Source organism: Mustela nigripes, unplaced genomic scaffold (genome assembly GCF_022355385.1).
Source record: "Mustela nigripes isolate SB6536 unplaced genomic scaffold, MUSNIG.SB6536 HiC_scaffold_76, whole genome shotgun sequence".
Taxonomy (NCBI): Eukaryota; Metazoa; Chordata; class Mammalia; order Carnivora; family Mustelidae; genus Mustela; species Mustela nigripes.
The window spans coordinates 2376355-2389689 of NW_026739491.1; the positions used below are offsets into that span (position 1 = coordinate 2376355).

Consider the following 13335-nt stretch of genomic DNA (forward strand, 5'->3'; position numbering starts at 1 on the left):
TTCCCCACTCAGTTGGATCACACTGGTTTATTTCCTTCGTGGTCCTCCCACTCTCTGAAACCATTTTCTTCCATTTTTTCTACCCTTTCTTCCCTCAGTGACTGTGGAAAAATTCTTTTTTTTTTTTTTTTTTGTTTTTTTTTTTAAAGATTTTATTTATTTATCAGAGAGAGAGAGAGGGATTGAGCGAGCACAGGCAGACAGAATGGCAGGCAGAGGCAGAGGGAGAAGCAGGCTCCCTGCTGAGCAAGGAGCCCGATGTGGGACTCGATCCCAGGATGCTGGGATCATGACCTGAGCCGAAGGCAGCTGCTTAACCAACTGAGCCACCCAGGCGTCCCAAATTCTTAATCACTGCTATATCTTCAGTGCCGGGGCTGTTTATCATGCTCAGTAATACTTGCAGAACATGTGACTAAATTCCCTGCCGCACTCGTCCTTGCGGGACTTCGCCATCCCCTTGACCTGGGAAAAAAGCAAGATCACGCTCCTACTATGTGCCAGGCTCTGCACTGCCCATTCCCTCTCTTCTCTCCTCCTCCCCTGCCCCCTCCGCCACCCCCCCCCACCCTCAGGATTTCTCCTGGGAGATCCTGCCTCTCAGACTCCACAGGGAGGTACCGGAACCAGTTTGTCTCCCCAGGATTATTTCCAATGGTTTCCTGGGGTGTTCACCTGGGTAAGAATCAGGAAAGAGAGGACACTCTAATCCTATTTATCTAAAACTATATAATCTTCCACAATCATTTAAATGGTGCCTCTGTCTCCAATTACAGAGCCGGCTGGGAGGAACACACACACAATTTCCAGCCAACCTCAGGCAGAGGGACAGTTTTCTTCCTCCTGGGAGCCTGCAGGGACTCCAAGCTTGGGGACCGGGACCCCAGACACCTGCTACTTCAAACTGACCTGCCACAGACTGGTGTGTTGGCCCTGCCAGAGACTATGCCCCTCCTCCTGGAAAAGGATCGGCCACATTCTCAGTGCTGGAATGTTCCCCAGGTGGCCAGATGTGAGGCATGTGGGGAGCACACCCACGGTCTCAGCACCCTAATTCTACCTGTCACTGTTTTGAGAGTCAGCTGATTGCTTTTGGGCCCACCTAGAGTGTGGGCTATATTCTCAGCTTCTCAGAAGCAAACTCTTCAGGAAGCTTGGGCACTAATAGTCATGTGACAGCTTGGAGGGTCAGAACCTTATTCTCCAGAACTCTGTCAACTGGGTCATGAGACGGAGGGAAAGCCACGCGCCTGCCTACCTGCCCCAAGCGAGCAAACAGCTTCTATCTCTGCCTTACCGTGTGTGCCCACCTTGGCACCAACAGAGCAATTTCCGTGACACTCTGGCTTAACCACAATGACATCTCTGCTTCTTAAAGGCTTTTTGGTTCCTGAGCTAATTAAAAGCCACAGACTGAGAGGACACACTTAATCCTATTAATGACTTCTGGGCAGGAACCAGTGCCTTTCTCATTCCCTCCATTTGTTCAGGTGCCTGGTGATTGTTTATCAGCTTTTTCAAGAGATTAAGCTGAACTCCCTGGCAGGCCACTTGGGTACTGGTTCCAGGGGGCCTGGGAGTGTTCGGTGACCCTGGGGTGTGCAGACAGCCACACCTGGCAAGCTCCATGGGCTCTGCTGTTCTCTGTTCTGCTCTTACGAGCCATTAGAGGGACTGGATGACTGATGAGCAGAGGAGTCTTCGCCTCATTTCTGCTGTTCACTGCGCCCTTTCACACACAAGAAACCTGGATACCGGCCCTTGCCCTGAAGGATCTCAGAGTCCGGTGGGATCATAGACATGTGAGCAAATGGTGACAGTAACACATTAGACTCACCACAGAGGAGATAAGCACACTGTGTCCCTCGAGTGTATAGGATGCTAACTGCTCCAGCCTGCAGACCAGGGAAGTCTCCCTGGAGGAGGAGACATGTGAACAGATCCCCACCGAGAGATCTGTTGAGCGGCCCATGAGACAGAATTGCCCAACTTTGGATTTGGTTCAGGCTCTAGCATAAGGCTGGAAAAATGGAAATAACTCAGCTCCCTCATGAATTTATGGGACAGTGGTTGGCAAAGCCTCGATGAGATGCCGAGGTTCCAGGAACACAGTTACTGGCTCCAGGATAATTTTGCTTCAAGCCCCTACCTTGATCTTCAGAGAACAGAGACATTGAACAGGGAAGATCAGCTTGCCGTTGTCTCTTTAAAAGAGGAGGGGCCATTCCTCAGGCCCCTCCCTCTTCTCATTAATATGAAATTTATCGTGAATATTGATATGGGGGCGTGGAGCCTCGGCCAGCTGGGCTAACCAGCCAGGGGTTCCCGGTTTCACAGAGAGGAAAGTGACAGAAGCTGTGCAGAGGGAGACGCAGAGAGAGCAGAGCGCCGGGCAGCCACCCAGTCTCGGGGGAGCACTTAGCTCCCCCACCCCCGGCTGCCACCCTGTCCGGGGGGCTCCTCAAGCCCTCAGCCCCACTCCCAGGCTCCCCATGGAAGCCAGCTGTGCCCCGGGAGGAGCCGGAGGAGGAGGAGTCGGCTAAATGCTCGCGGTGCGCCCGGGGCCCCTGAGCCCAGCCTGCTCCGCGCCGCTGCCCTAAGGCCCCCGCGCCCCCGGCGCCCCCTACCCGGGGCCGCGCCGCCCCTGCCCGCCCCTCCCCGGGGCTTTGCCCCAGACCTGCCCCCGCCCGCTAGCCTGCGCTCAGACAGGAGCTCTGGGCCGGGTGCGCCGCCGCCCTGGAGTGAGGGAAGCCCAGGCGAAGGGGGTCTCCGGAGCCGGCCGCGATGGACGCCGTCTTGGAGCCCTTCCCGGCCGACAGGCTGTTCCCTGGATCCAGCTTCCTGGACTTGGGGGATCTGAACGAGTCGGATTTCCTCAACAATGCGGTAAGACGAAGGGTCTGCGTCCCCTTTCCTCCACTCCGCACCCCTCTTCGCGGCGCGCCTGACCCCCCCTTCCCGAGGGACGGGACTACACATCACAGGGCAGAAGCGGGGGAGGGGGCTCGGTGCAGGGTCCCCGAGAGACACGTGGTTAGAGCCGTGAGATTTGGGCACTAGATCCCTCCATACCCCCGCTAGACCCCGAACCTGGGCCGGAGCCTCCGAGCTTGCGCTAGTGCGCACCCGTCCTGGGGGCTCCGTCCGTGGATACATTGACCTCGGCTTTCTAGGAGGAATGGGATGTCGAGGAGTCAGGGCCAGCCGATCCCTGGATACGTCCCCGAGGGACACCAGTCCTGCCTCCCCCCCAGTCCCCCCCCCCCCATTTTCCAGCGGTTCTCCACCCACCCACGGTGTTCCGGGACCAGATTGGGCTAAAAGTGGCGGCGCCCCTGCCTGCGCCCCCTTTAGGACCTCGGTGGCTCAGCGGCTGGTTCTCCGCTGGGGGGCGCACACGGAAGTGTTCGGAAGGCCAGGGACCCGACGCCCCTTGGGGGGCCAGAGTCGTACCCCGGTTCTAAGGGAGTCCTGGTAACTGAGGGGTGCTGCCGCGGCCGCCCCGCGGAGTCAGGCCTGAGGTTCCCTAGGGACGGACCCGAGGCTGAGATGGTCAGGGCAGCACAGGATGATCGGTCTGGAGAAGGGAGGTCTTTCTCCCCATCTTTGTGTCTCTAGTTCTGTTCCTCCGTCCTTCGTATCTCCCTTTCTCTGACTCTCTCCCTGTGTCTTCGTGACTATCTCTGTCTCTGAGCTTATGCTTCTCTTTCTCTTCCCCTCCCTCCCTAAGGAAACGTGGCTTCTCTTCTTCCCTCCCTTCCTCCCTCTCTCAGGCTCAGCCCAAAAGCCCTGCTGGGGGGAGGGGCATGGGCTCCGCAAGGCAAGAAAATATTTGGGTTCAGAAGGGCCTGCTGGGTTGAAATGTGGACAGCTTGGGGAATCTGCTGGGATTCCGTCTGACGGGTCTCTGCTGGCTAGTCTCCACCTCCTGGGACCACGATGAACTTGGCCAGACAAGAGCCAAATGCAGAGACTTCCAGGATTGGACATCGTGGACTTTGACTTCAATTGTCCCAGACCTCTAGACTGATGGTGGGGAAACAAGCCAAGGGACAGGAACCTGAGTCCAGGAGGCATGGAGTGTGAGGTCTCCCAGCCCTCCATTAGGGATATCTGGGTCACCCTGCTTTCTGAGGATGGCCCCTGGTCCCAGGGAAAGGGAGCAACACAATTCTGCACACAGGCCAAGAACAGGAGGTGGGGAGGACTTGAGCTGGTAGTGGGGAGAGCAGGGTTCTAGTCCTGCGCCTGCTTCAGCATCCCACTGTGAGCTGTGCCTCTGCTGCTTTGTCTGTAAAGTGGGCAGAAGTTGAATCAAGTCTTTCTAAGGATAGTCTGGCACAGATCCTGGGGATCAAGTGGCAGGGAATGGGGGTTCTGTACACCCCTCCTGGAGTTGGTAACGGATACCAGTCAGAGGGAGAGGAGTTTGGAGTTTGTTCCCCTGCAGCAGGGGGGGGGGGGGGGGGGTGATAGAGCTCTCCCCACAGCACCATGAGGTGACCTCAGCAGCTGAGTGGGTCTTTCTTCTGAATGAACTCTGCTGCCTACAGCTTCTTCCTGATCCTTCATTCAGCCTTGTGTCCCCAGCTGCTCAGCTGGGCCTTGGTCCAGCGCAGGAAAGGAGGCAGGATCAGACAGTGGTATCCAGCACTGGGACTAGGGAGGGAAAGCCCTGCGGGGGAAACTCCTGACCTTGAACCTAGGCAAGGCTAAGCCAGGAAGGGAGAGAGGAAGGGATTTCTAGGAGGATAGACCAAGAACTCCCAGCTAGGAATCTGGAGATTTGGTTCTAGCTGTTCTGTCACCAGCCAGCTGGGCAGTTCAGACAAGTGGCTTTTCTTCCTCTGGGCCTTGGTTCCTGCATTGGAAAAATGGAGGTATAGATCCTTCCCCATAGTGGTGAGAAAATTAATTAAAAAATCAAAGGAGGAAAATGCCTGGCAGGTAAGTTTCTATAGTTCACTTGTTCCAGAAACTAGATGGAGTGGTGGTTAAGAACTACTCAATGAGTTGCTGTGTGACCTTGAGCAAATCACTTTCCTTCTCTGGTGCCTCCGCTTATATGTCCAAGATCCCTTACAGCTGAGACCACATACCAACCCTACCCCCGACTCCCTCTTCATTCGGCATGAGGGTAGGGAAGTTTTTCCAAGGTAAGGATGGGAAGGAATGGAGTCTGTGTGTCTCCCAGTCTAGAAGATAGAAAACAGGGTATTCACCCTCCTTAAAAATCCAGATAAAGGCCATAAGATCATGTGGAAAGTGTGTGTGTTCTGTTGCCCCATGCAAAAAGCAAGAACCCAAAATTCTGATGCTCACCCTGTACACAACTCTGTAAGAAATACATGTTCACATGGACAGAGACAGAATGAGTTTGCAGTTCAAGTCAGGTACATCTGGAGGGTTAGGGACATTTTCTTTTTGCCTTCTATGAAGATTCCTTCATGCTGTTCCCAGCTTATCCGTGTGATTCTCGGGGACATCCCTCAGAAGGGGCTGTGCTTCCTGACAGATGTGGGGGACTTCTACTCCCTCTCCATCCCCCACTCCTTCCCAGTTCCTGATGTGACCACAGGAGAGCCCTTGTCCCCTGTATCCTGTGATCCTTCAGCTCCTGGGCAGGTATGAGAGAGGGACTGGTGCTCAGAAAGCTGGGATAAAGCACTAGAGGGAGAACAGGTTGTGTCTCCAGACAGAGATACTATGTCTGTGTGCCTCTTGCCTTCTTCTTCTGGCTAAGGAGAAGGACTGACTCTAGTTTCTCCAGAGAGAAACGGCTTCGGATCCCACAGATGCCCCAGCTGGGAGGGTGTGGGGAGGAGAAGGAGGAAGAGGAGTGCTGTTTTCTCAAAGGGGAGCAGCAGGAAGCTGCAAGGATGTTTGCCCAGTACATTCATTCGTTTACCTCCCAGCAGTTGGGGAGGCCAGGTGTGGAAATGACTAGGACCCAGGGACCAGCCCAGGGGAAGGGAGTTGTGGGGGCTAAGCCAGGCCCAGAGCCTGGCTTCTCCAGAGCTAAATAGGGAAACAGAGAACCACCACAACCACCACTATCCCAGCCTTGGGGGATTAGGGAGATTAGAGAAGTATGTGCATTTGGGTGTTCCTATGTCTGTGTGTGGGCCTTTAACAGCCCCTAAAAGGGGAGGGGTGTGTGTGTGTGTGTGTGTGTGTGTGTGTGTGTGTGTGTGTGTGTGTTTCTCTTTAAATTCTCACCATCAGGAAAGAAGACCCAAGGGCCAAGGCACTCTGGTCTCAGAGTAGAATCCCCTAGAAAAGAACTAATGGAGAAGCTAAAATCTCAGGGCTCCAACTCAGGAAGAGAGATCTCCCCAGATACCTAGTCCTCCTCCAAAACACTGAGTTTGTTTGGGGTAGGGGTCTTTTGTTTTGTTTTTGCTTCCCCCACTGGGATACAAGCTCCTTGAAGGCAGGAGTCTGTCTTGTTCCCTTGTGCTATCCCCAGTGCCCAGCACAGTGCTTGGCAAAAAGGAGGCCTCAACTGAGGATGGCTAAATGAGGGAAAGGGGGCTCACCCCAGACCTCACATATTTTTAGGGAGGAGGAACAAGGGTGCTTAAGCCGCCAGCCATCAGGATCCTGCAAGCCATACTCTGAGGTTCGAGAAGGGATCTCCATGATTCCCAATGAGTTGTCATTGCCTTGAGTCATCCCCATCCTATGGCACAGACCCCCAGGGCCCCTGGACAAGGATAATGTAAATTAGCTGACCCACAGCAGATGTGAACTTGTGGCTTAGGTCTCATCTTTGAACATTAGCCCTAGGCCTTCCATCTTCTCCAGTTTTCTCTTGTTCAGGTTGCCTGGGACTCCTGGATCCATACTTACCCAGCTTCAAAGGAAGTCTCTTCTAGTCCTGCCTTAGGGCTGTTGCATATGCTGTTTCTGACATCTAGAACACTTCCCCTCCGGTTCTCTCCATCCCGTTCTCTTTAGTCCAGATGCCAACTCTTTGGAGCAGCCTCCTGACTACCTCAAGTGACCCCTGACCCCCTCTCATTTTCTGGGTCAGCCCTTGAGGCCTTCATGGCCCTCATCCCAGTGTACAGCTATGTTGCTGGCTTACTGTCCATCTCCTCCACTGAGGAAGCAAGTTCCATGAGAACAGAGACCCTGTCAGTTCTAGGGTTTATGGCTAGGTCATAAACCTAGCCCAGTGCTCTGGTACAAAATAAGGGCTTAATATAGTCAAACTCCATCATAAGACAAGAAGCCAAGTCCAAATTTTTCAGTCATGCAAAATGCGGAGTTACGTTATTTCAGGAGCAATGAAAAGCAACGTTCTTCTGTTGGTCTGTACTATGACAAAAAGCCCAAAAGTCAAGATCATGGAACCTGACCACATGCAGCAGACCAAACTGAGAAAGCTCCGGAGGAGCATGGGACAGTCACTTCTTTACCAACCGGCCCACCCCGAGATAAGGGTTTTGCCCACCATCACTTGAGGTGGGCTCCAGGCAGAGGAAAGAGACAAGTTTGGGTTGCCTTGTAGTGGATTTTGCTCCATTTCAAGGATTTACTGTATTTGTAGAGAAAATTACTTCAGACTAGAGCAGTCCCTGGAAGGGAATAGGAGAATGTTTTTTTAAAAGACAGGCCTGAGTGTTCCAGAAGTGTATTGCTAATTCCAGAAGGGGCCCCAGAGTTCTCAGGGTCCTGGCCTGGTTAGCCTGGAAGGTCATTGGGATGCTGGACCCCACAAAAAATGCTGCCTGTACCCCAAACTACAGTGGGGTCCCTCTGGCTTCCCTGGACCAGCTGGGGCTTCGCTTGGTTGTTCTTCAATCCATGCGTCCAGTCTTTTAACAAATGGGCACAGAAGGAGCCCTTTGCTGGTCATTGTGTATAGCGACCTCCAGCAACTGACAGGCAAGTGAGAGAGGGGGTGGGGGCAGACACAGTAGCAGCACCACGGGTGCAGGGATGGTGCAGAGCAGGGCGGGCCCCCCAGGAGGAGCATCCAGCTGAGATCGAGGTCACGGCAGGTTTCTTAGAGGAGGGGACCTGGCACACTCTCTCCATCATGGCCCCATCCCTCTTGGCAAAGAACTTGCTGGAAGGCACTGTCTCTTTTATTGAGCCTATAGAGGTATCCTTGTCCCCTGTGCAGATAAGAAAGCCAAGGGTGGAAAGGAGCCAGGGGTCCCATGGAATGAGTCAAGCTGGGGAGAGAACCGTCAACTCACTCTTTCTTTCTCTCAATTTCTCTCTCTCATTCTCTCTCTCTCTCTCTCTCTCTCTCGTTCTGGTTTGCACTTTGCTCTCTAGGCCACGGGAAGTTTGGGCTGTCTGATATGAGAGGGACCCCGCCTTCATTCTCTCCCACTGTCAACCTCAGGGAACCACGGATGACTGGAGCATTAGGGGCAGTGCCAGCAGCTCGCCTGGCCAGTGAGAGCCAAGCAGAGGCCCCACAACCCATCCCATGCCCTGTCCTCAGATTCGCTTGGGCATGCTGCTCCCCGGCCCACCTGGGAACTAGGACCTTTGCTCTCTGTAGCTCCCAGGACTCCCCAGGAGGATCTATTTATGTCTGGCTGGCCTGCCTGCTGTGCCAGGAGAGGACAAAGGACAGCCCCACCTTGTGTCTTCCCCGCCCCATACCATGTGCCTCCTGCAAATCCTGGTCCAGAGGCCCTCCTGGAGCACCCTCTCTGGGACCTGGCTTGCCCCTGAACCTCCCTCAAGAAACCAGCTCCAGATGCTGGAGAACAAGCTGTTCTTCTGGAAGTCTCTGCGCTCCAGGGGGCAGGATGGAGGAGGAAGATTTGGGTGGAGTTAAGTCAAGACCATGAGCATTGCTCTGGCTGGAACACTGTGTAACCCCCTCAAGCAGACGAGGGGAAGTCAGAATAAGTAGCAGGACCCTTGACCAGGATGGGCAAGAAGAAGGTAAGGGTGGGGGTGTCTGGTTCAGAAGAGGCTGGGAGGCACAAGAGATGGTCTAGAACTCTGACTATCACAGAAAATATGTCCAAGGGATCAATTTCCTTGGAATGTCAGAGAGTCTGATCTCCATGACCTGGACATACCATGTCACCAGCAAAGTCAGCTTGACAACTGGGGCAATTATGGGCTTCCCTGCTGCTGACTTCGCCATGCCTCCTCTCCCAAGTCTCCTGGGACAGAGCCCTCACCGCAGCTTCCTTGGCCCTTGGCCCTTAGTTCTTGGCCCAGGAGCCATTTCACCCATCCCAGAGAGGCTGACACATCTGGGCTGGGCTGTGTGGTCCAGTAGAACAGCTGGACAGCAGCAGCTGTCCCCCTTTTCCCCTTCCAAAAGAAAAACAAAAATGAAAGCAGCAGAGGAGTAAGGCAGGCTCTTCAGGCCCTCCTGGAGAGCCGGGAGGAGGTTTTAAAGCAGTCACTGAGGGGAACTGCTTCAGAGGCGGGGAGGCCCAAGCCCTTTCCCAAGCGTGCCCCTCTGCCTGGGCCATCCTCACCTCTCCTAAACTCACTGTGTGACCTTGGACAAATCACTTCCCCTCTCTGGGCCCTGGCTGCATCATTACTGAACTAGATAGAGAGTTCTTTGAGAGCAGGAACATCAGACGATTATTTTTTTTTTTTAAGATTTTTATTTATTTGTTAGAGAGAGAGATACAGAGCACAAGCACAGGCAGACAGAGTGGCAGGCTAGAGGCAGAGGGAGAAGCAGGCTCCCCGCCGAGCAAGGAGCCCGATGTGGGACTCGATCCCAGGACGCTGGGATCATGACCTGAGCCGAAGGCAGCCGCTTAACCAACTGAGCCACCCAGGTGTCCCCAGACGATTATTTTTATCTGTTGCCCAGTTATAGCTATAGGGACTGAGTGCTGAGGAAATGCTTATTTATTGGATGGATGGATGGATGGATGGATGGATGGAAGGAAAGCAAGGAAGGAGTGGGGAGAGGTGATGGATGGATAGATGGGTAGATGAACAGACAGTGGAAGAAAGGACACTTCCACACTTCCAGCTTTAATGATACCTTTTGTTAAAGTGGACTTTATTTTTTATGGACATAGTGATTATTAACCTAAATTCCACATCTACCTTTCACTTTACCATAGTAGCCTTTTCTGTCATAAAAGAATATAGGTAAGGCATGCATATGAATTGTAAAGGATAATAAAATAGATATGAGTGTACTCACTACCCCTGTTAAAGAACTGAGCCCAGGGGCGCCTGGGTGGCTCAGTGGTTTAAGCCTCTGCCTTCAGCTCAGGTCATGATCTCAGGGTCCTGGGATCGAGCCCCACATCGGGCTCTCTGCTCAGCGGGGAGCCTACTTCCCCCTCTCTCTCTGCCTGCCTCTCTGCCTACTTGTGATCTCTCTCTATCAAATAAATAAATAAAAATCTTAAAAAAAAAAAAAAAGAACTGAGCCCAGCTCTGAGTATCTGGGTCTCTCAAAGCTGCCTGAGTTTGGGGGAGAGGTGTTCTAGGGACCCTGAGTCCACTCCATTCTGGGCAGATTCTGAACAGGAATGTCCTGGGACCTGGTACCTACTCCCAGACCCAACCTGACCAGACAGCAAGCCCACAGGTCAGATAGCTAATACCTCAAAAACACAGGGGTCCTGAGCCATCCTGAGATGGGGTGGGTGGCCGTGAATGATCTCCTTTAATGGCTCAGACCTGGGAGCAAATCTTGGCTTTCACCATTTGTCATCTGTGTGAACTTGGGCAGCTGCTGGAACCTCTCCCAGCTGATTTTCTTCATCCATTAAGTATGACCATAGGCCATGGGGTTCTTCGGAGGATTCAGTTAGATAAGGCCTAGCACAGCGCCTGGCACATAGTAAGGCCTCCATAAATTGTAGTTGTTGCCACTGATTTTATTCTGATTGTTGTTGTCATGACCTGAAAGGGAGGTCCCAGCATTGGTCAGTCCTCAGAGGAAGGTCCCACCTTCTCCATCCCTGTGGTGAGCCCTGGTTGTAGGAATTTTATTTCCCTTATCTGTCTGACCTCTTGGGAGCTGGAGGGCTCTTTTGAGTAAAGACAGAAGATGCCAGACCCCCTTTGCAAAGCTCTTTCTGGGCTTAGCCAGGGATGAACTACATTGGGACCCCAAGTGAGGACCCAGTGCATGGAATTTGGGGGCATAGTTTGTACCTTGCTTTGTACTTGGAGTTGGGACAGGGCAGCAGAAAATCAACGATTCCTTGAACAACCAGCATTGTCATGTTTGTTTAAGAGCACGAACTCTGCAATCAGAGCTTGGGTTCAAATCCTGATTCAGTCTCTTGCTAATTGAATGAACCTGGGGAAACTACTTAACTTCTCTGTGCCTCAGTTTTCTCAACTTTAAATGAGGATACTACCTTATCTTCTGAAAATTAAATGAGATACTACATGGAAGGAGCTACAACAGTGCCAGGGACATAGATATTAGCTGCTATTATTATTATTATTATTATTATTATTATTATTTTCATTATTAGGCATACTATATGCTAGGCCCTGTGTGAGGCCCAGTAGAGAGTTCAAGGATGAACTCCATCCTGCATCCTACCCTCAAGGAGGTATGAGTTCAGAAGGAGAGATGGGTCCCATTGTGCCTACTTAGAGTTCAGGACATGATACTAACCAGTGACTCAACAATCTATAAGTGCTATAGCGGTTCAAGAGGGGCATCAGGAGGTACGGTGGGCGACCAAGGAGGGCTTCTTAGTGGAAGTGGCATTTTAATTGGGCCTTAGGGGATGATAGGAGTTGGAATAAGGAAATAAAGTGCAAAGATATTCCAGACACTAGGAATGGTATAAGCAAAGGCCCTGGGGCACTGAAGCTCAAAGCAGTTTCAAGGAGCTGGGAGTGGTCATCCAACTAGGATAGAGGGAAGAGAAGGAGGAGGGTCTCCAACTACAGTGCTGAGTTGAGACACATGAATAACAGAGCTTCGATGCCATGCTTAGGAGATAGGAGTTTTTCAGTAGGGAGGAGGGAGCCAAAGATAGTTCTGAGCCGGACAAAGTGGTGGTCCCAGTGACTCTGAACTGTATCAGTGCTAGGAGTTTAGGGTCCATTAGGAATCTTCTGTCAGCCTGTCTGGATGCTGAGGGACCCTCACCAAAGGGTGAGAGGATTGTGTCTGGAGTCCGGAGCAGCCTGAGGCTGTAGCCAAGCCCAGGTCCCTTCTCTTCTCTGACTTCCACCCTGTGCCCTGATGTGACTCTCACACTGGGCTGGAGTACCAGTTCTCATCAGGCTCTTTCATCTGCAGCCCTTGGGCCAGGCTGACCTGGAGAGGCCCAAGGCAACTCCACCCTTGCAAGGAAACAGAATTCGCGCTGCAGGGCCCAGAGCTCCAGCCTGAACCATGTCCTTCCTCCTGGCCCGGCCCCGGGCCCTAAAGGGTTCCTCCACCCCTCCAACAGCTCAGGACCCTCCACTCTCAGCCCTACAGGGACATGTAGGGCGCTGGGGGTCTAGAAGGATCTGAGCCCTCCTTCTGAGGCCATCCCAGTCTGGCACCCTCACCTCCTTGGCCCTCCCAGCCATCAGCTAAGACAAGATGCCCAGAGCCCCTTTCATCATCCTCCCGGAGAAGAGGCCCAGCCCTGCCCTCTGCTGCCCCACGGCCTTCACCCCTTCCTCTCCCAGAGCTGCAAATCAGTTCCACATTTGGGATCTGGCATGCACTATCTGCTCAGAACTTTCCCCTCCCAGTTAGCTCAGGCTCCCATCTCCCCCCACCCCACATGGTCAGCCCATGGGGTCTGCAGAAGGGGAAGGGCTCCTGCCTTCCGTGACCTCTTCAGAGGTCTGAGAGGGAGCTAGACTGTGGCAAGGCACCAGAGGGACCACTGACAGGAGGCCCTCCCGGAGAGAGATGAAAGAGAGAGGGTAGAGGGGGTGGGGCCGAGACAGAGCTTGAGCAAAGCATATGAGGGGATGAGGGGTTGGGGGTGGTGAGGGAAGGAGCGAGGTAGTTCCCAGCTCAGCACATTCCTGAGACATCTGGACGCGCTGGAAGGGCCCCAGCTGGCCCGCATGGCTGTGGCTCCAGCTTCTTTGCTCTGTGATGTCAGGACCCAGCACTCCCCCTCCTCTCTGAGTCCCACTGGCCTGAGGTCCACCTTGGGGCTGAGTGTTGGGGGTCTCCTCGCCAGACCCCTCACCCTCATTGAGCAAGAATGAGGCTGCTGAGGCCCCGGAGGAAACGCCTGCCCCAGAGGAGGGCCTGGGCATGGCGGTAGGAGCCCCACACCAAAGGCCCAGGGGTTTCCCTGTGCAACGGACTCCAGGAGATTCCTCTCGGAGGCTGATGCCAGGCCCTCTCTTCTCCTTGGAAGGGAGATACAGAGGAAAGGCTCTGGAAAT

General features: G+C 53.5%; 1 protein-coding gene across 1 annotated transcript in view; it reads left to right on the forward strand.

Moving 5' to 3' along the window:
- The first annotated feature begins 2297 nt into the window (after window positions 1-2297).
- LOC132008271 (cyclic AMP-responsive element-binding protein 3-like protein 1) overlaps window positions 2298-13335 on the forward strand; it is a 35103-nt gene continuing 24065 nt past the window's right edge. Inside the window, exon 1 of the mRNA XM_059386814.1 lies at window positions 2298-2886. Coding sequence (XP_059242797.1) covers window positions 2785-2886 — 102 coding nt within the window. The 5' untranslated portion in view covers window positions 2298-2784. The remainder of the gene's footprint in view (window positions 2887-13335) is intronic.